The sequence below is a fragment of the Bos indicus x Bos taurus genome, chromosome 8 (assembly GCF_003369695.1).
Source record: "Bos indicus x Bos taurus breed Angus x Brahman F1 hybrid chromosome 8, Bos_hybrid_MaternalHap_v2.0, whole genome shotgun sequence".
NCBI classification, from domain to species: domain Eukaryota; kingdom Metazoa; phylum Chordata; class Mammalia; order Artiodactyla; family Bovidae; genus Bos; species Bos indicus x Bos taurus.
In genome coordinates this window covers 70,307,425-70,334,690 of record NC_040083.1, presented here as the reverse complement: position 1 = coordinate 70,334,690, position 27,266 = coordinate 70,307,425, and the positions used below count along the sequence as shown (strand labels likewise).

The window sequence follows — 27,266 nt, the reverse complement described above, 5'->3', positions numbered from 1 at the left end:
TACCTCACTTTCTTTTTTTTTTCTCACAATTCTTATTCTTCATCCTCTGCAGGTAAAATGCTTTTTCCTTCAGGATTTTTCTTTTTAGAATTGTAATTCAGTTTATTCACAATCAATCATGAAACCATATAATTAAAAAAATTTTTAATTGGAGTACAATTGCTTTACGATGTTGTTAGTTTCTGCTGTACAACATCTTGAATCAGCTATCTATATATATATATATACATATATCCCCTCCCTCTTGAGCCTAAGGCCTCTTTTAAGATTCTCTTTTTTTTCTTTGGTATTTTGTAGCTTGGGTATGAGATGCCTATGCATAAATTTTTTTAAATATTTTTCCTGCTTGGTGTTCTGCTTGTTTCCTACATATGTGGTTTGATGTCTGTCATTTATTTTTGAAAATTTGAAGTCATTATTTCCTCGAATACTTCTTTTTCTTCTCTTTTCCTTTTCTTTCTGGTATTCCCCTTATGTTTATGTTACTTCCTTTTTAAATTGTCCCACAGTTCTTGAATATTCGGTTCTGCCCTTTTAACTCTTTTGTTTACCCCTTTGTACTTAGGTTTCTAAGTTTCTGTTGACATTGATTCAAGCTCACTGATGCTTCTCCTTCTGCTGATTCTATTCATGAGCGCATGAAAAGCATCCTTTATTTCTGTTACATTGTGGGGTTTTTTGTTACTAGAATTTCTTTTTAATTTTTTTCTTGAAGTGTCCATCTCCCTGCTTACATTTCCTGTCTGTTCTTGTATGTTGCCCACTTTTCTATTAGAATCATTAGCATATTATTCCTAGTTGTTTTAAATTCCCGATGTGATAATTCCAACATCTCCACCATATCTGTGTCTCATTCTGGTGCTGGCTCTGTCTCTTAAAACTCAATGAGTGTTTTTGGGTTTGGTCTTTTAGGATGCCATATAATTTTGTGCTTAAAGTTAGACATAATGTAACTGGTAAAGGAACTGAGCTAAGTAGGTGTTTAGGGCGAGGTTTTATTTTTGTGCCATCTATGGGGTTGCACAGAGTTGGACACGACTGAAGTGACTTAGCAGTAGCAGTAGGAGAAGGTGTTTACTGTAGCAGTTGCTGTCAGAGACTAAAATTCCCTTGTTGTGCTTGTTTATCTATTCTCTGTTGTCTTTGGGTTTCCCTTTAGACTTCTTTGTCAATAAAGTATAATACCTTCTCTGTCGACTTTCCTGGTGGTTCAGACAGTAAAGAATCTGCCTGCAATGCAGGAGACCCAGGTTCAATCCCTGGGTTGGGAAGATACCCTACAGAAGGAAATGACAACCCACTCCAGTATGTTTGTTCGGAGAATCCCAGGGACAGAGGGATTTTAACATTTTCTGCTATTGCTACTTCCCATTACATATCTATTCCTTCCAGGTAAAGTTTATATCTTTTTACTGTTTCTCACCTCTAATTCATAATAGAATCTCTTTTGGGGAGCTTTAAAATATATGTTTGGTCTGTAGAAAATTATTAAAATGAACAGAAGTTAGGATATGTCAGCATAGAAGTGATAACTATAAAACAAGAACCAAAAGGAAATTTTAGAACTGAAAATCCCATTATCTGAAATTAAAAATTCACTTGAATGTTATTAACAGACTTTGAACACTGCAGAAGACATAATGAGTAAACTTGAAGAGAGATTTGATAGATCTAAAGAGCATTCAATCTGAAGAGCAGAGGTTAAAAAAAACTGAAAGAAAACAGGGAACAGAATCTTGGTGACCTTTAGGACAACACCATGGAATATGTTTGGAATTGAAGACTGAAAAGAAATAACTAACAAATGAGAAAAAAAAATGGCTGTAATTTTCTCAAATGTAGTACAAAACACCAATTTACAAATTCGAAAAGCTTAGAAAGTCCCAAAGAAAGATAAATATAAAGAAAACACCACCTGGGCACATCATAGTAACAAAGAGAAAATTTTGTGCATAAAAAAAATTTTTTTTGCATTCAAAAGACCAATGAATGACCTGACTTAAACAATGGAGCTAAGAATTAAAGTGGTGAAAGAAACCTGTTGACTCATTACTCATTTATACCCAGTGAAAATATTTTTAAAAAAACAAAGGCAAAATGAAGAAATTGTGGCAAATCATATATTCTGAATAAAGCTACAACAATGAATGTAACTAGAATAAACATGTCATATATAAGGCTGAGATTCTCAAACTGGAAAAAAGCAAGCTGAAATTATAAGCTGTCTACAACATGCTCAGTCAGTCACGTCCCACTCTTTGGGACCCATGGACTGAAAAGAAAAACCAATAATCTCAACCATTGCACTGAAAGTAACATCAAAAACATTTGGGAATGCATTTACAAAAGATGTATACAATCTGTACACAGAAAGCTTACAAAATGTTGTCAAGATTAAGTAAGAAAGGTCTAATATAAAACCATCTCATTGATTGCAAGACTCAATATTGTTAAAATGTCAATTCTTGTCAATCATCACTTTCAATGCAATATCGATTAAAATCCCAGCAGGACTTTTTAAATTAAATATTTTATATAAAACTTATATTGAAACGCAAACAATTTCAGAGGAAAAAGAGAACAATTGGAGGACTTAAACTACCTGATTACCTCACTATAAAGCTACGGTAATCAAGGCAACAGGCTTCCCAGGCGGCTTGCTGGTGAAGAATCTGCCTGCCAGTGCAGGAGCAGCAGGAGACGGGGTTCCATCCCTGTGTCAGAAAACCTGCTAGAGGAGGAAATGGCAACCCACTCCCGTATTCTTCTTGCCTGGGAAATTCCACAGCCAGAGGAGTCTGGCGGACTCCAGTCCATGGGGTCGCTAAGAGTGGAACAGGACTGAGCACACACGCACACAATCAAGGCAACGTGGTATTGGCACAGGAGAGAAAATGAATAGATCCATGGAACACAATATAGAGTCCAGAAATGGAACATATAGATGGTCAATTGAATTTCAACAAAGGCAGTAATATTATTCAATGGAAAAATAAAGTGTTTTCAATAAATGATATTGGAACCGCTGGATAAACATATGGAGGAAAAAGGAATTTTAATTCCTACCACACCGGCCTCACAAAACTGATACAAAAGGGTGGAGCTGGAGGCTCTCGTTCGTGTCTCCCCTGCCCAGTCCCCAGCTCACAGTCGCCCTAGCCTTGTAGGACCTAGACTTGAGCTGCTCACCCATTACTGGACTCCCCACAACCTAAGTCCAGCAGAGCGCGCATGTTTAGGGACAGCTGGACGCGCCTGACCCACGTGGGGACCTCCTCCTCCTGGCCCGTTTGGTTTCCTATGCCAATTAGCCTCCAGCAGTTCTGTTTCCCAAAGGCTTTAAAGACTCTACAGGGAAGAAAAGTCTCCAAGAAAGGCTGAATGGAGTGGATTCCTCTAGCTTGCCTGACTGCAAGAGCAGCAGTAGGGTCGAGAGGAGTTATTAAGTCCTGCGTGTGAAAGTCAGACGTTGACCCTGGCATTACTGCAAGGCACAGGTAGTGATGGAGGAGATCCGAAGCCTATTTGTGACCTGAATTCAGACCCACCGATGGCAGTCTCTGTGACCTTCATTCTGTCCACCCACCTATTCACTGAGTATCTGCTCCAGTCAGGCACCTGGCTACTAAGATGCTAAGAGCAAACCTCTGATTCAACAACTTTCCCCTGGCACAGAGCTGCCACGTGACTCTGGAGGCAGTGATACCCCTCCCCTGCACCCACACTGTCAATGAGCATGGGAGGAGCAGAAGCTGAGAGCCAGTAGAAGACGGTAGTCAGAGGACCAGAGGTAGCTCAGGAGGGTCGTTGCCCCTGAGAAGGAATCTGGTTCAAGAAGAACCTTTATTGCCAACTCTGCCTGCTTCGGCTTTCCCAGGTGGCTCCCTGGTAAAGAATCCGTCTGCCAGTGCAAGAGATGCAGGAGAGGAGAGTTCCATCCCTGGATGGGGAAGATCCCTGGAGAAGGAAATGGCAACCTACTCCAGTTATTCTTGTCTAGGAAAGCCCATGGACAGAGAAGGCTGGTGGGCCGCAGTCCATGGGGTCAGCAAAGAGTGGAACACGACTGAGCGACTGAGCACGCACGCAGGCTGCGTTCAACTCGCAGTCTAGAGAGAGAGACGGAGATTCTTATTTTTCCGGCACTGATTGAGCAATATCCTGAGTAAGACAAGGCGGGGCCACCCCCGCTTGCTTTCTCTGAAAGCGTGAGTACAGTGCGCGGGAGCGGAGGTATACAGAAGAGCTCCGAAGTCTAGACATCAGAGGCCGGCTTTCCAAGTTCCACTGACGACCGTGAAGATTCCTCATGACCGTGCCTACCATCAACCTGCAGGGACCTCGACAGCGAACGCTGCCCGACCGCAAGCGGCAGCGGGGATGGAGGGCACTGACCTCCTCGATCGCCGGTGGCCCCAAACTTCGGTTCGGGTACCTCGTCTTCGTCATGGGTGTCGTGTTGTGGGTGAGTACCACCGCGGGTACCACTCCGGAAGGCGCGCCGGGTGGCCGGTAAATGGCGGCGGGAAAAGACCCGGCGGCGTGCATGCCCGGGTCAGCTGCGGCCGGGGCAAGTCCGAGCGAGATCTACCGTGGGCTGAATGGGGGGAAGGAGCAGGTTCAGGGCCTGGCAGGACCGACCCGGGCCCAGAGGGAGAAGAGCCCGTGTTCTCCGTCCCGGTCCTAGGCTTGTCTGGCTGTCCCAGAAGTAAATTCCAAAGGAAAAAGAATGGAAAACTCCTTTGCAAGCCTCTCTGCTCCCCTTCCTTCCCCGCTCCTCCCTCCCGTCTCCCTTCTTCCTTTCCCTCTCCCCTCCCCTTTTTTGTTGAGATTCTAGAATATGCTCATCGCATCTATTCTTCCCCTCGATTTTTACAGAAAAGTAGCTTTCCCACCCTCCCTTGCATTCAGCACCCCTTCTTGGCTGCTGTAGGTCATTTTGCAAATTCCTTCTACTTTCTTCCGCAGCAACCCACAGGGGTTACAGGGTAAATCCCCAGTAATCAGGCGGCTAGCCTCAGGGGCTCTGTCTAGTTTAGGAGGAAAGGGTCTGAAGATGTTATTTTGATTTCTGTTTTGAGTCTGAAACAGGTGTGGCATGCATCCTGAAAAAACTATTTAATGGCTGCCCTGAACTCCAGGCGGAAGGGTCTACTGTTAACCTAGCTGTCTTTTTACTTGTAAAAACAACTACCCACAGCCACACAAATCTTAGAAGAAACAGGTCTCAGAGCACAAGAAGACCTTGAGAACAAGTCTGAGGCTATGGCTTTGTCATAGCTGATGAGGTTTAGAGTAAAAGAGAAACCCTGTATGATGTTACTTACACGTTACTTACACTTACACGTGCAATATAAAAATTACAACAAACTAGTGAGTAACACACAAAAAAGAAGCAGACTCAGGGATACAGAGAAAACCTGGTGGTTACCAGTGAGGAGAGGGAAGCAGGGAGGGCAAGATAGGGATGAGGGGAAAAGAAGAGTTATTGTGAGATTATATGAAATCCTGTGTGTGAATCGCTTCAAAATTGTAAAGCACTATAGAATTTAAAGGATCTTTTGTTAAAAAAAACAAAAACAAACAAACAAAAAAGAAACGGTGCAGCTTTTAGGGCCCATTTGTCCCCAGGGAGGAAAGAGTAGTGTTGTTTTGGGTGACCTATCAAGGGAGAGTGAAAATCAAACTAGACCCTAAAACAGTTACATCAGCTCCGGGAAGTCACATGGGCACGCAGCAAGGTCCAACTAGACTCTGCAAACCCAGCTAACAGTATTGCATCACTTTCGGGGTGTAAGTGCTAAGAAGCACGAAAGGAAATCCCCAGTCCAGACTCATCTTTGAACTTCACCAGCTTGGTAGCGGTGGACAAATTGCTAGCCGAACTGAAGACACTTCCACAACCCATCCTCCGTTCTCAGTTCCTTTCTTTCTTTAAATTGGCCAAGGCTCAAAGGCTGCAGGAATCAAGGTTCCCAACCTAGGATCCAACCTTGACCCCTGCAGTGAAAGTGCGGCATCCTAACCACTGGACCCCCAGGGAAGTTCCCTCGTTTCCCTCTCTCTTTTGTCCCATGCTACTGCTCCACCGCAGCCCTCCTGTCTCCCTCCTCTGTCTCTCTCTCTCTCTCACACACCCCCAAGCCACCCTCCACACACACATGCCACAAGTCTGTGAGTGGCAAAGTCTCACATCTCCACCGCACCCGGTGCACCCCAGTGCTTGTCTCTCAAACAGCATGCAATGGAGATTACACACCAGGAAGCCTCTTCCTCGTCCATCCCAGCCCCACCCCCGACTCCCCTTACTTTGACTTCGTCCTTGTCTGTGATCCTGGCACTGTGGGACTTTTCCCTCCATGTCCACACCTGTTCCCTGCCACTGGGAGTCTTGTCACATCTGCCTTGCAGCCCTTCCAGGCTCTTTTCACCTTGGTGACTTTACAGGAATCGCTGTCTCTGCCTCAGGTTCCTGTGGCCAAACTGCCCTGAGGAAAGGAAGGACCTCGCCTTGTCCCTGGTGCCCCACAGCCCCTGCACAGGGCTACTCAGCAGGCTGCAGACAGGACTCCCCCTGAATGCGTGGGTGGTGTGGGTTCTAAGATGCCTGCACTAATGTTAGTATTTTGTCCTGCTCTGAGGGGAATGGGGGTATTGATCTGGGTGGTGGGAAATGTGACCGGCAAGCTGGGGACAGAACAGAGATAACTGAATATCGATGCTGAAGGATTGCCCAGGTCCATAGAAGACTATTTCAAGTTTTCATCTGATGTTACCAAAGATTTTTTAAATGTACACTTGTAGTGTTAAAAGTGTCAATTCATCAGGAAGACATCTTAACCATAAATATATTGTGCCTAATAAAAGAGCTTTAAAAATACATAAAGCAAAAATTGATGAAATCAAAGGACTATCATATCACCCTTTAATGAAAATGATAAAGGGTAGTAACATTATCGGGCTTCCCCAGTGTTTCAGTGGTAAAGAATCTGTCTGCCAATGCAGGAGACACAGGTTAGATCCCTAGGCTGGGGAAGATCCCCTGGAGGAGGAAATGGCAACCCACTCCAGCATGCTTGCTGGAATATCCCATAGAGGAGCCTGGCAGGCTATAGTCCATGTGGTTGCAGAGTCTCTCACAACTTAGCCACTAAACAACAACAGAAGTAACGCTATCAACCATAATGGGAATTCCCCTGACCGTTCAGTGGTTAGGACCCTGCTGTCTTATGGAGGGCACAACAGGTTCACTGGTTGAGGAACTAACATCCTCGAAGCTGCACAGAGAGACCAAATTAAAAAAAAAAAAGAAGAAGAAGAAAAATCAACCATCTTGATTTAATTGACATTCAGAGAGCATGCTTGCAACATCTAATGAAGTCTCATTCTTTTTTGATGAATGTGGTACTTCCACTAAGATAGACCACATTCTAGACAATTTAAAAAGTCTAAATAAGTTTAAAAGCAATGAAATATAAACTCTGTTCTCTGACTTTAATGAAATTACATTGCTAGTCAAGAATGATCTCTAGAAAAAGACTCCAAAATTTGAATATTAAGCAACATCCTTCAAATCATTATGGTTCTTAGATGAAATCAAAAGAATATTTTTTTGAATTTCAAAACAAATAGTAATGAATGTATACTAAATGGAAACTTGTGAAAAGCTGCTAACACAGTACTTAAACTGCAGTTTTCAATTAAAATGTGCTACTGCTGCTGCTGCTAAGTCACTTCAGTCGTGTCCGACTATGTGCGACTCCATAGATGGCAGCCCACCAGGCTCCCCCATCCCTGGGATTCTCCAGGCAAGAATACTGGAGTGGGTTGCCTTTTCTTTCTCCAGTGCATGAAAGTGAAAAGTGAAAGTGAAGCCGCTCAGTCTTAGTGACCCCATCGACTGCAGCCTACCAGGCTCCTCCGTCCATGGGATTCTCCAGGCAGGAGTACTGGAGTGGGGTGCCATCACTTTCTCCAAATTAAAGTGTGAGTGCATGCTAAGTCACTTCCCTTTGTAACCCTATGGACTGTAGCTTGCCATGCATGCTCCTCTATCCAAGGGATTCTCCAGGCAAGAATGGAGTGGGTTGTCGTGCCCTCCCCCAAGGAATCTTCCCGACCCAGAGATTGAACCCACATCTCTTTAAGTCTCTTGCATTGGCAGGTGGGTTCTTTACCACTGGTGCCACCTGGGAAGCTCTTCCAATTAAAGATGTTCTATTAAAAAGAATAGGGGTTTGGGAGAAATGGGGAGTACAATTTTTTTAAATTAAAGGAAAAAAAGCGACCTGAAGATTCACATTTTTAAATCACCATAAAATAAGTGCAAATTGAACTCAAAAGAATAGGGAAAAAATAATAATATGAGTAGAAATCATATACACAATGGATATTACTCAGCCATTAAAAAGAATACATTTGAATCAGTTCTAATGAGGTGGATGAAACTGGAACCTATTATACAGAGTGAAGTAAGCCAGAAAGAAAAACACCAATACAGTATACTAACGCATATATATGGAATTTAGAAAGATGGTAACAATAACCCTGTGTACGAGACAGCAAAAGAGACACTGATGTATAGATCAGTCTTATGGACTCTGTGGGAGAGGGAGAGGGTGGGGAGATTTGGGAGAATGGCATTGAAACATGTATAATGTCATGTATGAAACGAGTCGCCAGTCCAGGTTCGATGCACGATACTGGATGCTTGGGGCTGGTGCACTGGGACGATCCAGAAGGAGGGTATGGGGAGGGAGGAGGGAGGAGGGTTCAGGATGGGGAACACAGGTATACCTGTGGCGGATTCATTTCGATATTTGGCAAAACTAATACAATATTGTAAAGTTTAAAAAAAAATCAATGAAATAGAATACAAATAATGAAAGGAATTGACAAACCAAGTGTTGATTCTCTGAAATGATTAACAACATTAACAAACCAAATTTTAAAAGAAAAAAGGCCCAAAACCAAAAAATACCAATATCAACAATTAATGATAAGATATTATAACAAACTCTGCAGCCATAGAAAGGACAATAAGGGGAACTTAGGAATAATTTAATGCTGATAAATTTGACAACTTGAATAAAATGGACAAATTCCTTGAAAATATCACTTAGCAAAACAGACACAAGATGAAAAGAAAATCTGATTAATCCTATATCTTTTATGGATTAGAATTCATCACTTAAAATCTTACAGCAATGAAAACTGCAGGCCCATGTAGTTTCATTGAGGAATTCTATAAATATTCATAGAAAAAATAATATCAGTCTTATACAAATTCTTTCAGAAAATATGAACAGGCAACAGTTCTTCACGGTTTTATAAAGCCAGCACAACCCTGGTATCAAAAACTTACAATGACATTACCAAAAAAAAAAAAAAAATACTGATCAACATCTGTTATAAATATACATGCAAAAATCCTTCATTAAGGGACTTCCCTGGTGGTCCAGTGGTTAAGACTCTCCCTTTCCAATACAGAGCTTCCCTGGTGACTCAGATGGTAAAGAATCTGCCTGCAGTGGGGGAGACCCAGATTTGGTCCCTGGGTTGGGAAGATCCCTTGGAGAAGGGAATGGGTACCCACTCCATTATTCTTGCCTGGAAAATTCCATGGACAGAGGAGCCTGGCTGGCTACAGTCCATGGGGTCGAAAAGTTGGTCACAACTGAGCGACTAACACTTTCACTTGCATAGTTTGAAATCAGGAAGCAAGATGCCACCAGCCTTTCTTATCTTTCTTAAAAAATTACTTTGGCTCTTCGGAGTCTTTTGTGGTTCTGTAAAAATTTTAATTATTTGTCCTATTTCTGTGAAAAATGCCATTGAAATATTGATAAAAATTTCATTGAATCTCTAGATTTCTATGGGTATATGGACATTGAAAAATATTGATTATTCAAATCCATAAGCATGGACTGTTTTTCCATTTATTTGTGCACTTTTCAATGTACAGGTCTTTGACCTCCTTGGCTAAATTTATTCAACTTATTCGTAGGAATTTTATTTTTTTGATGCCATTGTAAATTAGATTGTTTTCTTATTTCTCTTTCTGCTGGTTTGTTATTCATGTAAAGAAATGCACCATATGTTTTCATATTGATTTTTATATCCTGTAGCTATACTGGCTTCATTTATTAGTCTTAAGAGGTTTTTCTTAAATGGAGTGTTTAGCATTTTCTATACATAATATCATGTCACCTGCAAAATGGGACACTTTTACTTCCTCCTTTCCGAGTTGGATGCTTTTTATTTCTTTTTCTTACCTAATCGCTCTGGCTGGGACTTCCAATACTATGTTAAATAAAGATGACAAAAGTGAGTGTCTGTATCTTGTTCCTGATCTTAGAGGAGATAATTTCAGCTTTTCACTATGGAATGTGGTGTTTGCTGTGGCCTTGTCACACAGGGTTTTATATGTTGAGGTGTATTTCCTCTATGTCTGCTTTGTTGAGAGTTGTATCGTAAATCAATATTGAATTTGTCAAATGCTTTTTTTGTACCCATTGAGATGATCATATGACTTTTGTTCTTCATTTTATTAATGTGGTATATCACATTGACTGATCTGTGATTTTTTTTTTTTTTGATTTGTAAATTTTGAACCATAGTTTGCATCCTTAGAATAAATCCCACTGATTATGTTGTATGGTCCTTTTAATGTATTGTTGAATTCAGCTTTCTACAATTTTGTTGATGACTTTTGCATTTGTGTTCATCAAGAATATTGACCTGTAAATTTCTTTGTGTGTGTATGTGGCTGACTTCCAGTCAACCTGAATCTAGGCACTGAGACCTTCCCTTTTGGGATAGTGTTACTGAAAGTGTGTGTGTGGGTCTGGCTGCTCTCTGCCCAAAAGCCAATAAGCAGGCCAGGTTGGTGGTAAGGAAAGTTTGCTTTATTTCAGATGCGGACAACTGGGGGGCGAGAGTGGTGAACATCTATCCGAAGGCCGACTCCCCGCCCCCACTGGCAACCTGTGGGCAAGAGCTTTTACAGACAGAAGTGAGGAGGGAGCCACATATAGAAACAGCAGAGTCAGCTCTGATAGTCATCTTCAAATTGGTCATCGGTGGTCTGACCAGCATCATCTTGATTGTTTTAGGTACAGTTCCAGGGTCCATTTGTTTCCATTTCTCTGAGGCCAGTTCTTGGAATTGTGGCACCTCATATCCTGGGTACAGTCTGGTCATCATGTAGTTAACTTCTCCACTTAGGGTATCTGTAAGACAGCTCACCATGAAGATGCTCAACATCACTCATTATCAGAGAAATGCAAATCAAAACCACAATGAGGTACCATCTCACACCGGTCAGAATGGCTGCTATCAAAAAGTCCACAAACAATAAATGCTGGAGAGGGTGTGGAGAAAAGGGAACCCTCTTACACTGTTGGTGGGAATGCAAACTAGTACAGCCACTATGGAGAACAGGGTGGAGATTCCTTTAAAAACTGGAAATTGAACTGCCATACGACCCAGCAATCCCACCGCTGGGCATACACACCAAGGAAACCAGAATTGAAAGAGACATGTGTACTCGAATGTTCATTGCAGCACTGTTTACAATAGCTAGGTCATGGAAGCAACCTAGATGTCCATCAGCAGATGAATGGATAAGAAAGCTGTGGTACATATACACAATGGAATATTACTCAGCTATTGAAAAGAGTGCATTTGAATCACTTCTAATGAGGTGGATGAAACTGGAGCCTATTATACAGAGTGAAGGAAGTCAGAAAGAAAAACACCAATACAGTATACTAACACAAATATATATGGAATTTAGAAAGATGGTAATGATAACCCTGTATGTGAGACAGCAAAAGAGACACAGATATAAAGAACAGACTTTTGGACTCTGTGGGAGAAGATGAGGGTGGGATGATTTGAGAGAATAGCCTTGAAACATGTATATTATCATAGTTAACTAGATCGCCAGTCTAGGTATGATGCATGAGACAGGGTGCTCAGGGCTGGTGCACGGGGATGACCCTGAGAGATGGGATGGGGAAGGAGGTGGGAGGGGGTTCAGGATGAGGAACACATGTACACCCATGGCTGATTCATGTCAATGTATGGCAAAAACCACTACAATATTGTAATTAGCCTCCAATTAAATTAATTTTTAAAAAAAGACAGCTCACAGGATATGGCTCAGAATATTATCTATAGCCCTTGAGAAAGAACTAAAGATCCTTGACTAAGCTTAATGACTACATTATTATTGTTTGGTCTCCTTTGACTATTTTCCTTTGTTTCTGCATTTCTCACTTCTTTGATGAAACTTATTTTTGGACTGAAGTTTTCCATAGACAAGAGGCAGGCAGAGGATGTAGGGGGGGGAGGGGCAAGGACCATAGTGTCCTGCTCCTTTGCAATAGGACAGGTCTTGGCACATGCTCAACTACTGGGAACTCTTAAAAAATACAGTAGGCTGCTTCAACAATCCCAAGAGATTGAGAGATGACTAAGAGAAGGCTGAATAAAAAATTCATTTCCTACACAAGGCCAATCCTTCAAGACTGGGAGAGAGGTGGTTGTTTCATCTACTGTATAGAAACAAACACAGAGAGTCAAGCAAAATGAAGAAACAGAGAAACCTGTTCCAAGTGACTAAATAGATAAAGCCTTAGAAAGAAGCCTTAATGAAATGGAGATAAATAATTTAGTTGATAAAGGATTCAAAGTAATGGTCATAAAGAAGCTTGCTGAACTGGGGAGAAGAATGGATGAACACAGTGAGAACTTCAACAAAGAGATGGAAAATATAAGAAACTGTCAAATAGAAGCCACAGAGCTGAAACATACAATAACTGAACTGACAAACAATAGAAGGGTTCAGCAGCAGACTAGGTAAAGTAAAGAAAGGATCAGTCATCTCAAAGACAAAGCAGTGGAAACTTCCCTGGTGGTCCAGTGGTTAAGACTCCAGCTTACAATGCAGGGGAAAGTGAAAGTGAAAGTCGCTCAGTCCTGTTGGACTATTTGCGACCCCATGGACTGTGTGGATCACAATAAACTGTGGAAAACTCTGAAAGAGATGGGAATACCAGACCACCTGACCTGCCTCTTGAGAAACCTGTATGCAGGTCCGGAAGCAACAGTTAGAACTGGACATGGAAAAACAGACTGGTTCCAAACAGGAAAAGGAGTATGTCAAGGCTGTGTATTGTCACCCTGCTTATTTAACTTCTATGCAGATACATCATGAGAAACGTTGGACTGGAAGAAGCACAACCTGGAATCAAGATTGCCGGGAGAAATATCAATAACCTCAGATATGCAGATGACACCACCTTTATGGCAGAAAGTGAAGACGAGCTAAGAAGCCTCTTGATGAAAGTGAAAGAGGAGAGTGAAAAAGTTGGCTTAAAGCTCAACATTCAGAAAAATAATATCATGGCATCTGGTCCCATCACTTCATGGGAAATAGATGGGGAAGCAGTGTCAGACTTTATTTTGGGGGCTCCAAAATCACTGCAGATGGTGATTGCAGCCATGAAATTAAAAGATGCTTACTCCTTGGAAGGAAAGTTATGACCAATCTAGATAGCATATTCAAAAGCGGAGACATTACTTTGCCAACAAAGGTCTGTCTAGTCAAGGCTATGGTTTTTCCAGTGGTCATGTATGGATGTGAGAGTTGGACTGTGAAGAAAGCTGAGCGCCGAAGAATTGATGCTTTTGAACTGTGGTGTTGGAGAAGACTCTTGAAAGTCCCTTGGGCTGCAAGGAGATCCAACCAGTCCATTCTAAAGGAGATCAGTCCTGGGTGTTCTTTGGAAGGACTGATGCTAAAGCTGAATCTCCAATACTTTGGCCACCTCATGCGAAGAGTTGACTCAATGGAAAAGACTCTGATGCTGGGAGGGATGGGGGGCAGGAGGAGAAGGAGACGACAGAGGATGAGATGTCTGAATGGCATCACTGACAGGATGGACGTGAGTTTGAGTGAACTCCGGGAGTTGGTGATGGATAGGGAGGCCTGGCGTGCTGCAGTTCATGGGTTCGCAAAGAGTTGGACAGGACTGAGTGACTGAACTGACATGGACTATACAGTCCATGAAATTCTCCAGGCCAGAATGCTGGAATGGGTAGCCGTTCCCTTCTCCAGGGGATCCTCTTAACCCAAGGATCAAACCCAGGTCTCCCACATTGCAGGTGGATCCTTTACCAGCTGAGCCATCAGGAAAGCCCAAGATTACTGGAGTGGGTAGCCTATCCCTTCTCTAGCAGATCTTCCCGACCCAGGAATTGAACTGCGGTCCCCTGCACTGCAAGTGGATTCTTTACCAGCTGAGCTACCAGAAAGCAATGCAGAGGATGTAGGTTCGATCCCCGGTCAGGGAACTAAGGTCCCATATGCCACGGTGCAACTAAGCCCATGCTGCAACTGCTGACCTCACACACCACAACTTGAGAGTCCATGCACTGCAACAAAAGATCCCATGTGACAAAACTAAGACCTGATGCAACCAAATAAATAGACAAATATATATTTTAAAAAATGTTTTAAAAAAGACAAGGCAGTGGAACTCACCCAATCAGAACATCAGAGAGGAAAAAGAATGAAATACAGTGAAGATAGCTTCAGGACCTTATGGGACAACATTAAAGGACATTATAGGGCAATACTGCATTATAGGGCTCCAAAAGAGAACTAGAAAGGGGCAGAAAACTTATTTGATTAAATAATGGCTGAAAACTTACCTAATGTGGGGAAGGAATCAGACACCTAGATACAGGAAGCTCAGAAAGTTCCAAATAAGGACCTTAAAGAGATCCTTACTGCTGCTGCTGCTGCTGCCTTAAAGAGATCCTTACTAAGACACATTATAATTAAAATGTCAAAAGTTAAAGATAATGGAGAGAATATTAAAAACAGCAAGAGAAAAACAACTTGTTACATACAAGGGAACCCCCATAAGGCTATCAACAGACTTTTCAGCACAAAAATTGCAAGTCAGAAGGGAGTGGCACAATATATTCAAAATGCTAAAAGGAAAAAAATGTCTAACTAGTAATACTCTTTATGGCAAAGTGATTATTCATAAACAAAACAGTTTTCCAGACAGGTGGCGCTAGTGCTAAAGAACTCGCCTGCCAATTCAGGAGACTCAGGAGATGCAGGTTCCATTACTGGGTGGGGAAGATCCTCTGGAGGAGGACATGGCAACTCACTCCAGTATTCTCGCCTGGAAAATTCCATGGGCAGAGGAGCCTGGTGGGCTCCAAAAAGTCGGACATGACTGAGCACATTATGGTTATGGTTAGACAAACAAAAGCTAAAGGAGTTAATCACTAAACTGGCCTTAAAACAGATGTTAAAAAAAAATTTTTTAAGCTGAAAATAAAAGCCATCAAATAATAACAAGAACAGATAAGAAAGAATAAATCTCACTGGAAGGTAAATATTTAGTAACAGTACTGGTTTGATTACCTATAAAGCTAATATGAAGCTTAAAGACAAAAGCAGTAAAAATAACTATGATTACAATAATTAACAAAGGGATATTCAAGATGAAAAGATGTGAAAAGTGACATCAAAAATGTACAATGTTGGGGGTAGGAGACTAAAAATGATGAGCTTTAGAATGGGATCACACTTGTTATCAACTTAAAATAGACTGTTATAGATATAAGTTGCCGTATGTAGGGCTTCCTGGGTAGCTCAGCTGGTAGAGACTCCCCTGCAATGCAGGAGAGTCTGATTCAATTCCTGGGTTGGGAGGTTCCCCTGGAGAATGGATAGGCTACCTACTTCAGTATTCTTGCTGCTGTTGCTGCTGCTGCTGCTAAGTCACTTCAGTCGTGTCCGACTCTCTGCGACCCCAGAGACGGCAGCGCACCAGGCTCCCCCGTCCCTGGGATTCTCCAGGCAAGAACACTGGAGTGGGTTGCCATTTCCTTCTCCAGTGCATGAAAATGAAAAGTGGAAGTGAAGTCGCTCAGTTGTGTCCAACTCTTAGCGACCCCCTGGACTGCAGCCCACCAGGCTCCTCCGTCCATGGGATTTTCCAGGCAAGAGTTCAGTATTCTTGGGCTTCACAAAACAAAACCTATAGTTAATACACAAAACATCAATGTCTTTTAAAACCTGAGGATAGTTCCTTAACGTTTGATCCTGTAATCTGATTTTTTGTTTGTTTGCACTATGTATAATGCTTATTTGTAACAGTGTGTGTGTGAGTGTGTGTATGTGTGTGTGAACTGCTTGAGGAGGGAGAGGGAGTCTCCTCATGGGCCAGGGTACCTGATTCTTGGTCCACACACTTGACATTGCTCCAGGGGGTACAGGCCATGGCCACGAGCTTCCTCTCAGGGCACCTGGGTACAGACACAGGGATGACGTAGGGGACCCAACAGGGACAGCTGGCTGGATGAGGAGGAGGAAGGGGCAAGCTCCTGTCCCAGGTCTCCTGACAAGACAGTGGAGAGGGGACAGGCTTCTGCTGTCTGCAGGTCAGGATCCCCTCAGTCTCCCTCATTGGGTGGGAAAAGGATCCAGGCTTGTGCCCTGCAGCCCCCGGGCTCCTGCTGAGTGTTCAGAGCTGTCCTTGCAGGGCCTCTGCAAGGCCCACCCTGGCCTCCCTGGGCTGCAGGGGGAGTCCTGTGAGGGGAGGCCTCATCTAGGTCAAGGGTCACAAGGGTGTGGGCACAAGCTGAGCTTCATCCTTCAGTCAAGCTTTAAATACGAGGCCCTCTCGTCCTCCACCTGTTGACTCTTCCTACCAACCTCAGCCAACACTGGAGTGTCAGAGGACAGCGAATTACTATTGACCTTCAAGTCCCCAAATAGGAAAGATTCAGGTGCTACTGGGGAACAGGGCTGGGTGTGAGGCCAGTCAAGTTGGCTCAGGGTTTTATACGAACCTTGCAGGAGCACACTCATGGCCTCATTATGACTCTGTCTGCTGTCAGCACCTTTGGGCTTTCTAGGCCCCTTCTTGCTTACAAAAATAATTAAAGATTACATTTCGGACTCAATAGGTATAAAGATGAATATAACTGAGATTGAACTCTATGCAAATAGTTTTGTATGATTTCAAGATTTTTTTAAAAATTGGAGTGTAATTGCTTTACAATATTGTATTATTTTCTGCTGTACAATGAAATGAATCAGCTATATGTATACACATAGCCCTCCCTCTTAGACATCCTCAATCCTCCAGGTCATCACAGAGAATGAAGCTGAATTCCCTGTGCTATACAGCAGGTTCCCACTAGTTATTTATTTTACACGTGGCGGTGTGTGTATGTCAATCCCAATCTCTCAGTTCATCCCATCCCTCCCTCCCCCACCTCCGCCCCCGTCCCGTGTCCAGATGTGTGTCCTTATATCTGTGTCTCTCCTCCTGCCCTGCAATAGGTTCATCTGTACCATTTCTCTAGATTCTACATATATACTGAAAAATTTTTCATGGGCCACTGATGGGATCATGGGCCCTAACCTGCAGCCTGCTGTGCCCAGTGGAGAAGCTAGCTTGGCCTAAGGGGAAATGTGTTGAAGAGGTGTGGGGATGGACAGGGCAAGGGGCAGTGTGGGGCCACACAGTCGGATGAGGAGGGGCTCTGCAGCCTCAGAAGACCCCACCAGCATGGGAAAGCCTGGGGGCGGTTGGGGCTCTATAGGAAGAGGGGAGAAAATGGGGTACAGGGAAGCTCAGGAGTTTCCCTGGTGGCTCAGATGGTAAAGAGTCTGTCTGCCACATGGGAGACCCAGGTTTCACCCCTGGGTGGGGAAAATCCCCTGAGAAGGGAATGATCCCCTGATCCCCTGGAGAAGGCAGTGGCTACCCACTCCAGTATTCTTGCCTGGAGAATCCCATGGATAGAGGATCCTGGCAGGCTACAGTCCATGGGGTCGCAAACAGTTGGACATGACTTAGTGACTAAACAACAACAATCAATATAAAATACTGCTGGACTTTTTTTTCTTAAATATTGTCTTTGAAATTCAGAACGTATTTTTCACTTGCAACACATCTTGATTCAGAGAAGCTGTTTTAAATGCTCCATTCCCATAAGGACCTGGTGATTACTCTATTGAACAGCACCACCTGGGCCTCTAGAACTTAGAGAAGGAAGTCCTAATTCCTGTTCTCAACGAGCTCGTAGTCCTTAAGAGACACAAAGAGGCACAGAACAAATACAGTGATGAGGGAAGAGCCTTCAAACAAAGCCCATGCCATTGGGCCCTGGCGGGAAAACAAGAGGAAAAATGGTCCGACCTGTAGAGAGTCACAGTGACCCAAAGGAAGGGGGTTCTGTGATCTGGAACTGAGCTGAAGACTTGGAAGAGCTGTCACAACCCGGGACCCCATGTCCCTAGGCTTGACCTTCACCTCCTGGACTTTCCTCCTTCAGATGACCTCAGTCTTCCTTGCAGGATCTGTCTCTCTCATCTAATTCATATTTATTAATAATGAAAGATGCTCTTAAAAAAACCCAACCTTTAAAACCTTTCCTTAATAATGTTTTATGATGATGACACTTCCTATTAATGATAAAAAACTAACTCTTCAATAATGATGATACAGCAACTAGGATGACTTCTGAAAAAGAATGATGTTTCTTCCTTATGCTCTTCTTGTTGGATAATTAAAAATAGGTGGATCAATCAATTAATTGTAATATATGAAACCAGAAGAGTACTGCAAAAATATGAGAAAAAATTTCTTACCACTTTGGAGAGGGGAAGAACTTCTTCAGTATGACAACAAATTATAAAACTCGCCTAAAGGATATATAAAAATTAAGAAAGCCAAAGGGAAGGAATCATAACAAAGATAAAAACAAACTAGAAAAAAAGTACTCAGAACACAAATCACACTTAGAAATGTAACTTCCTTAATCTGTAAGGATTCATAATGAACCGAAAGAAGATCAACGCGAAAATGGTAGACATGAACATTATAAAACAATTAGACCAACAGACATCTATTGAATACTCCAGTCAAGAACAAAATACATTCTTCTCAAGTGTGCATGGAACATTCTCCAGAATAAACCATATGCTGCTGCTAAGTCACTTCAGTTATGTCCGACTCTGTGCGACCCCATAGACGGCAGCCCACCAGGCTCCCCTGTCCCTGGATTGTCCAGGCAAGAACACTGGAGTGGGTTGCCATTTCCTTCTCCAATGTATGAAAGTGAAAAGTGAAAGTGAAGTTGCTCAGTCCTGTCCGACTCTTAGCGACCCCATGGACTGCAGCCTACCAGGCTCCTCCATCCATGGGATTTTCCAGGCAAGAGTACTGGAGTGGGGTGCCATTGCCTTCTCCAAATAAACCACATACTAGCTCATAAAACAAATATCAATATATTTAAAAGGAGAGCCATAATAGAACACATACCCTCCCACCACAATGGAATGAAATTAGAAATCACAAACAGGAAGGGATTGAGGAACTTCACAGCTATGATAAAATTCAAACAACACACTTTCAAATAACCAATTAGTCAAAGAAGATATCAAAAAAGAAATTGTTAAATATTTTGAGATAAATGAAACTGAAGATACCGTATACCAAAACTTATGGGATATAGCTAAAGCAGCTGAAAACTTAGAAAGAAATTTATGCCTATAAATGACTGCGTTAAGGAAGAAGAAAAATCTCAAATCAATAACCTAATACTATTCAGTGACACACTAGAAAATGAAGAACATACTAAAGGTAAAGCAAAGAGAGGAAGGAAATAGTACAGATTAGAACATAAAGTAATGAAACTAAAGCTAGAAAAACAACCGAGTCCGTGCTGATGAACGTGTGATGGATCTTGTGAGGCCCTGGCCCTTCTGCTTGCCCGGGACTGCAGTAGAAACAGGAAAAGGCCGTTCTGGTCCCACCTTCTGCCCCAAGAGGAAGTGGTGAAGGAGGGAGATCAGGTTCATGGAGGGGAAGGGAGCCAGCTGTGGTAGACTGGTTGCTCTAAGAGATGTTATGTTACTTATTACCTGTCTTGTTTTCACTAGCTGTCAATATATTCCTGAAACCTAAAGCAGGCAGCACAGAGCGGGTGCTCCTATGGTTGTTGAATGACTGAATAAAGGCTGCATGTATGCCACTGTGTGGTTATTATAATATTTAGTAATAAGCCTCCTAAAACTAAAAATTTCTGATTTTTTCAAAATTATTACATTGAATATATTTGAAAATAAAACCATATATGTTTTCTGATGACGTTAGTAGGTGACTTTCTAGAAGAGTAGAATCTGGGTCAACCCACCAAGCATATTTTGTACTTGTAAATATACAAGTGTATTTTTACTGTAACCCAGCCTCACACACACACATGGGCACAGGTGCGTCCAGCTTTGGTTCCTGGAATTCAGTAGTTTTGATCTGATGTTGTGGGTCTTTCTTTGTTTTATTTTTCCTAACTGTGAAAAAAAAATTTCATATGATCCATTTATTTATTTATATTTTTGGCTGCGGTAGGTCTTCATTGATGCACGTGGGCTTGTTCTAGTTGCAGTGAGCAGGGGCTGCTCTTCAGTGCAGTGCCCAGGTTTCTCATTGCAGTGGCTTCTCTTGTTACAGAGCATGGGCGCTAGGCACGCGGCCTCAGTAGTTCCAGCCCTTGGGCTCATTAGTTGCAGTTCGAGGGCTCTAGAGCTCTGGCTCAGTAGTTGTGGTGCGTGGGCTTAGTCGTTCCACAGCATGTGAGATCTTCCTGCACCAGAGATGGGACCTGTGTCCCCTGCATTGGCAGGCAGATTCTTATCCTTTGTGCTCCCAGGGAAGTCCTAAATTAAGTTTTAAGAAAAGAATGAGGTTGCATCCTAGTTTCATGTAGAAATTCTTGTCATTGTGGATGCAGCCTCCTGTTTTGAGATGGTTTCAAAAAATCAAAATTGGTACTTAATTTTATCTTTTCACCTTCCCTGGAGACTATTGCATGCTTTCATTTCCTTATTTAGACTACTGATAATGGTGCAAAGCGTCTCCGCACTTGTGGAATAACTATTCTTCTGTTTTCCTAAGTGCCCTCATATATAGTCCTCATTTGAGTCCCATATATCCTGGGATGGAGTGCCTGTCCTGATGGGGTGGGTGGGAAAGGACTACTGGGGCAGAAGAGACTGTGTGGGGTGCTGGGAGTGTTCTGTGTCTTGACTGGGTGATGGCTACTCAGCTGCATACAGTTATCAAAGCTGGAGCAGATACTTAAGAAGTGAGGATTACTGCAGGGAATGGTCTGTAAAAATAGAAACTATCAAAAGGAATCAACACAAAATTGTAGGGCTGAAAAGTCAAACAGCTGAAGTGAAAAATCCACACTACACGTGTTTAACTGTGCAATTGACCGGTAGAAGAAAGGATCGGTGAGCTTGATGGTAGGACAAAAGAACACAGGACAGATAGCCTCTGCATGTGCATTTCCTAAAGAAAGCGGAGTCCCTGGTTTCTCTCTTCTAGACAGGGAAACAGTTGGAGATCCCTTTGAAGAGTTTGTTGATATTATCAAACAATACAAGAAATAGCTACATTATCCACTAGCTACAAGAGACTCGTATATTCATGAATCCATGACCTAAATACATAACTTTATATAAAAAGAAGCATGTGTGTACTTTCCTCCCCCTCCTTGCAGTCTCCTCTGGAGAAGCTGTGAGTGGCACAGGGGCAGGGGTGTATGTTCTTGCTGGGTCATTCACTCCTACCTTCCCCTCTTTGTTCCTGCATGGGTGTGTCTCCTGCTGTGACTCCAGATTTCCAGGCACCAGGTTTCTTGGAGACTAGAATTCAGCCCCTCCTCCGTCCATCTCCTCCCTGCCCTTCCCCTGGGAAAGGGGCCCCAGCCGGGCCTGACTGCCCACAGCCTGCCCCAGTGGTGTCTCGGGTTGCACCTGGGCCTGCTAGGCTCCTGGAGGTGCAGACTGGCTGTGACAGCTGTCGGGAAGGTATCTTGCTTGCTGGGGTCCTCCTGTGGCCCCTCACTTGTGAGGCTCCTGCTACTCTGGGGACACCTTCTCTTTCTGTCCCCACTGGCCTTTCTGTAACCTTCTCAGTAGGCCTGGTGACTCAGCCCTGCAACCTCACAGAGACCCGTTTTTTTTTTTCTCTCTCCTGGACCTTAGGCCCTAGCTCTTCTCCCTTTGAGTTGCTAGGAGGCTCCACAGTCAGGCTTCTGTCCCCTTCCCAAAGCCAAGGTGCTGAGTACAGAGCTGTATCCACTCCCAGGGGCTGCCCTTCTGCCCCTGCCCATTGGCCCCTCTGCCTCACCTGAAGCCATGGCAGCCCTCCAGTGCCATCTCTCCTCTGCTCCACAGTCTGCTCCTGCTCAGTTATCCCCGCTTTCCTCCAAACCAGCACCAGATGTCCTGTGACAGCTCACAATAGGAAACTCCCATCTTCCAGCTCTGTACCTTTTTTCCTGACATTTCACTTTTTCCCCAATCTCCCCACCCCAACATGGACACTACATCTCCTGTGGGGCTCTCTAACAGTTAGGAAGATAACCGTGAGAAGATAAGTGCATTCCCAAGATGGCATGTATCTGTTGTTATGTTGGAGCCCTTCAACCATCCTTTCTCCCAAAAACCTCAATCACCAGCATCCTGAGAGCCAAGAACTTGTGAATATATTTGAAAATAGATTATATTAGATTCTTGATGATGTTCTTACTAGAACATGGGGCTTCCTAGAAGAAATAGAATATCTGGGTTAACCTAGAGGGGTATTTTTCCTACACACACACACACACACACATAAAAATACCCGTGCACTCTTTTGGTTCTTACCAACAGTTCATTCATTTCGGTCTGGAGATTGGGGGAGCTATGATGTCAGGGTTGCTCACAGCTGATTCCATGTACTTGTTCTGCCCCATGATGGAGAAAAGTCAGGCCCAGGACTGGAGTTGAGAAGTCAGAGGGTTTTATGTTGGGGCCGGACAGGGGCAGGTCTGTACAGAGCTCTTCAGAATTCTGCAAGTGAATGAGGGCAGACCCTGGCAGAGTATTCACACCTTCAGAGGGAGCATGAGATCTTCAGAGGGGGAATGTCATCACCGTAGGAAGGGAAGACCCCGTGGGAGGGAAGTGGTCCAGACAAAGCTCACCCCCATCCTGTATGCCCTGGTCTGTAGCGGAAAGCAGGGACCTGCATTTCCTGGCTTCCCTGGTGGCTTAGATGGTAAAGAATCTGCCTGCAACGCAGGAAACCTGGGTTCAATGCTTGCGTCAGGAAGATCCCCTGGAGGAGGGAAAGGCAACCCACTCCAGTATTCTTGATTGGGAAATCCCATAGACAGAGGAGCCTGGCAGGCTATAGTCCATAGGGTCGCAAAGAGTTTAGCAAGATTGCAACTAACACTAACTGTTATAGAAAATAAACATACCATTATGGCAACAATCAGATAATACATAAAGGTTCCTATGAGCAATCTCTCTCCAGCACTGTCCTGTTTGGCTCTTGACTGCAGCTAAGGACAGGGAGAAATCTGCCCATGAAAGATGTCCCAAAAGGTGATGGGGTGACACATGACGTCACCCATACCATTCTCAGCTGCCCCAGGAGAAAGAGTAATGGCGGTTACAGTGACTGCTCCCTCCAAAGCGGATTCATTCTGGTGTCTTCTTGTGTCCTTCCTCTAAAGGGGAGGATCCCACATGTGACTGGGCTTTTGAAAGCATAACTCCTTCACAAGAGAGGTCTGGGAGAAGCCTAGTGGTATTTGAATCTTGTTTAATGTTTTTTGATTGTAACTAAAGGGCAATAAGAAGTACCCTTTGCTGATCTAGAGGTGTCTTCCTTATCTGGAAGTTCTCTGCATGGCATAATTCACAGGAAATCTGAAAACTTTTCCCCTAAGATCAGGAAAAAGACAAGGATGCCCCACTCACAACTTTTATCCACATAGTACTACAAGTCCAAGCCAGAGGAATTAGGCAAGGAAAGAGGCATCCAAATAGGAAACCAAGAAGTAAAACTGTCGCTGTTCTCAGATACATGATTTTATATATAGAAAACCCTCAAGACTCCATCAAAAACTCTTAGAATAAATGAATTCAATAAAGCTACAGGATACAAAATCAGCATGAAAAAAACCATTGTATTTCTTTATATTAATAATAAACCAGCAGAAAGAGAAATTAAGGAAATAATGTCATTTACAATTGCATCAAAAAGAATAAAATTTCTAGGAATAGATTTAACCATGGAGGTAAAAGATATGCATATTGAAAAGAAGACATTGAAGAAGACACATCTGTGACAACATGGATGGGCCTTGAGGGCATTATGCTAAGTGAAATAAACAGGACAGAGAAAGCAACTACAATATAATCTCTATTATATGTGAGATCTTAAAAAAAAACAAGCTCAGAGATACAGGGAACAAACTGATAGCTGCCAGAAGTAGGAGGCAGCAGGGTGGGGTGGGAGAAATGGGTGAAGAGGATCAAAAGGCAAAAAGAAAAGAAAAAAGGACTGGATGTAAACTGAGAGTTAACAGACTCAAGAGAGTGTATGACTGCAGGCTTTAGCACAGGGACTGAGGAGGGTTTGCGGGGCTGGTTAAAATGTCTCTTGCTTCCTCTTGGTTCTCAGTGTCATGGTAGGTGATGAGGCTGGGGGTACACAGGACCTCCACCAGCCCAAGTCATCAGTTGCATCCAATCTGCCTTGGGTTCTCTCTGGCAGCTCCCCTCCCCAGGACCAGCGTAGACTCCCCCCTCCCCTAGTTGGACTGTTAACAAAAGACCTGCCTCAGGCCTCAGGGGTCAAGGGACAAAATGTACCTTTTTTAAATTTTTAAATTAAAAACAAAACAAAACACGGGATTCCCCGGTGGTCCAGTGGTTAGGACTCTGTGCTTCCACTGCAGGGGCACAAGTTTGCTCCCTGGTCAGGGAACTAAGTTCCCACATGCCATAAGGCAGCCAAAAATAAAATGAAAAAAAAAAAAAAAAAAAAAAACAAACACCTTTCTCCGACTTCCCTGGTGGTCCAGGGGTTAAGAGTCTGCTTGGCAAAGCAGGGACAGGGATTGATCCCTGCTCTGAGAAGATTCCATATGCTTCGGGGCAACTAAGCTCCTGCACCACAACTTCTGAAGCCTGGGCTCTAGAGCCTGTACTCCACAACAAGAGAAGCCAGGGCAATAAGAAGCCCGCCCACCAGGACAGAGAGTAGCCCCTGCTCTCCGCAACTAGAGAACAGCCAGTGTGCAGCAATGAAGACCTGGCACAGCCAGAAATGAATGAATTAATTAAAAATTTTTTTCCAAACAAACAAACCCCAAACTTCCTCAAGTCACACAGGGATTTATTGACTCTGGATGATCAGAATTCAGAGCTCTTAGTGGACATGTTGGTATTCTGGTCCACAATTTAAAAAAAGAAAAAACAAAATCCAATACAGGGTCTGGCTGCCGGGCACTGCTGTGACAAACAACACATACGAAAGCTCTTCCCCACCCTGGGCCCCCACCAGGCTTCTGAGGGGGCAACTTCGAGACACCTCCCAGGGCTGCCGGCAGCCCAAGACAGAAACCCTTGTTTCCAGTCTGCAACATTCTGACAGGAAGCAGGCCTGTGGCGCTTCCTGTCCAGAAAGCAAAGGCAGAGAGGGATTTAACTCCTTTTGGAACCAGGCTCATCTGAGAGTAGATTATTCCTTTCAGTGGAAGAGGTTTTCATAATAAGGGTTCCTTTCTCTTTTTATGTTGCATGACTAAATCTGAAAGGTGCTGTAACAGACTTTGATGGAAACTTAAAAAAAAAAAAACAAAACAATTTGTACTTGCCTTGCTGTCATAAGCACTCACACCCTCATAGGATAGAGAGCCCAGCACCAGTGAAGTATGGGGGAGACTTGGCTCGGGGACACGGGGAGCAGAAGTATGGAGTCCGTGGGAAGAGCCCACACATATCAGAGACCCTCTGGGAGGTGAAGGAAGAGTAGAAAAAGATACTGGGAACCCTGAGGAGTGAATGCTACCTTTTTAGGTACCATCAAAGGCGTATGGTACCTTTTTAAAAATAGATTTTATTTAAATGCCACTATTTATTGATTGTCTGCCTGGGTCTTTGTTTCAGCAGGGGGATCTTCCTTCCATCCTGTGGGTTTCTTTCTTGTAGTGCATGCACTCTCTAGTTGTGGAGGGCAGGACTCAGTAGCTGGGGGTGTGCCAGCTCAGTAGCTTGAGGCATGTGGGATCTTAGTTCCCCCTCTCAGGGATCAAACCTGAGATCCCTGCATTGGAAGGCAGATTATTAACCACTGAAGCACCATGGAAATCCTGATTGGTAACTTGTTGATCCTGGCAAACTAGGGAGATGGGACGTCCAGGGTGACTTGGACCCTCTCTGAGCCTGATGATAGGAAGTGCTGCATTGCCTCAATGTGAATGGTGACCCCAGTTTGTGAAATCAGAGACATTCAGAGTTGTGAACATAAAAAATAGGACTTGGGATGTTTATCTGCAAATAAGTGTTTTCAACTACATAGTCACAGCCAGGCCACCTTCTTTCTCCTGGATGCCACTTATAGGGCGGGGAGTTATTCACCAGACTCCAAAATGTTCTGTGGGTAGAACTTCAGGTTTATAAAATAAAAGTGAAAAAGTAAACTTAGAAACGGTGCTAATGATACTTCACATCTTTGAAAAGTAGATTCACAACAGGAAAATATGGTGTGTATCGTTTGCCTTTGGGAGCTTCCCTGGTGACTCAGTGGTAAAGAATCCACTTGCCAACGCAGGAGACTTGAGTTCCATCTTGGGTCGGGAAGATCCCTGGAGAAGGGAATGGCACCCATCAGTATTCTTACATGGGGAAATCCCATAGACAGAGGAGCCTGGCGGGCCACAGTCCATGGGCTTGCAAAAAGAGTTCGCCATGACTTACAAAAACAACAGTTCTTTGCCTTTAAAAAATAACTTATTTGTAATTCTATAGTAAGTGATTATTAAACTATTTATTGATATAGGCCCAGGGCAAAAAGGTTCACCAGGTCTGTCTTCATTTCCTAAGTACAAATCTCAGAAAGTGCAATGAGTCCTGGCAACCTCCTCATTTTTCTAACAATTCAAGATTTCTTAGTTGTGACCCATGACTCCCCTACAGTACAGTACAGGGCACCTCTTGGATCTCCTTCTTGGCTGTCCATGTTCTCTGGCCTCCTTGGGGCCCTGGTCAATGAAGGGGGGGCGGGGAGGCGCAGAAGCTGGGAGTGGGCAGAGGGCAGTAGTTAGAAGACAGGTGATTCATTCATTTTCTCAACCCGTGGGGCATTAGGACCTGC

The 27,266-nt window shown here is 43.5% G+C and overlaps 1 protein-coding gene across 2 annotated transcripts in view; it reads left to right on the top strand.

Annotated features, from left to right (window-relative positions):
- The first annotated feature begins 4,038 nt into the window (after positions 1-4,038).
- The window catches only part of LOC113897298 (tumor necrosis factor receptor superfamily member 10A-like), a 72,969-nt gene continuing 49,741 nt past the window's right edge, over positions 4,039-27,266 (top strand). The window contains exon 1 of one of the 2 annotated variants that reach the window (XM_027549906.1): positions 4,039-4,465. In XM_027549906.1, the coding sequence (XP_027405707.1) occupies positions 4,310-4,465 (156 nt within the window). In that variant the 5' untranslated portion in view covers positions 4,039-4,309. The remainder of the gene's footprint in view (positions 4,466-27,266) is intronic. The other variant, XR_003512319.1, reaches the window with a different exon arrangement.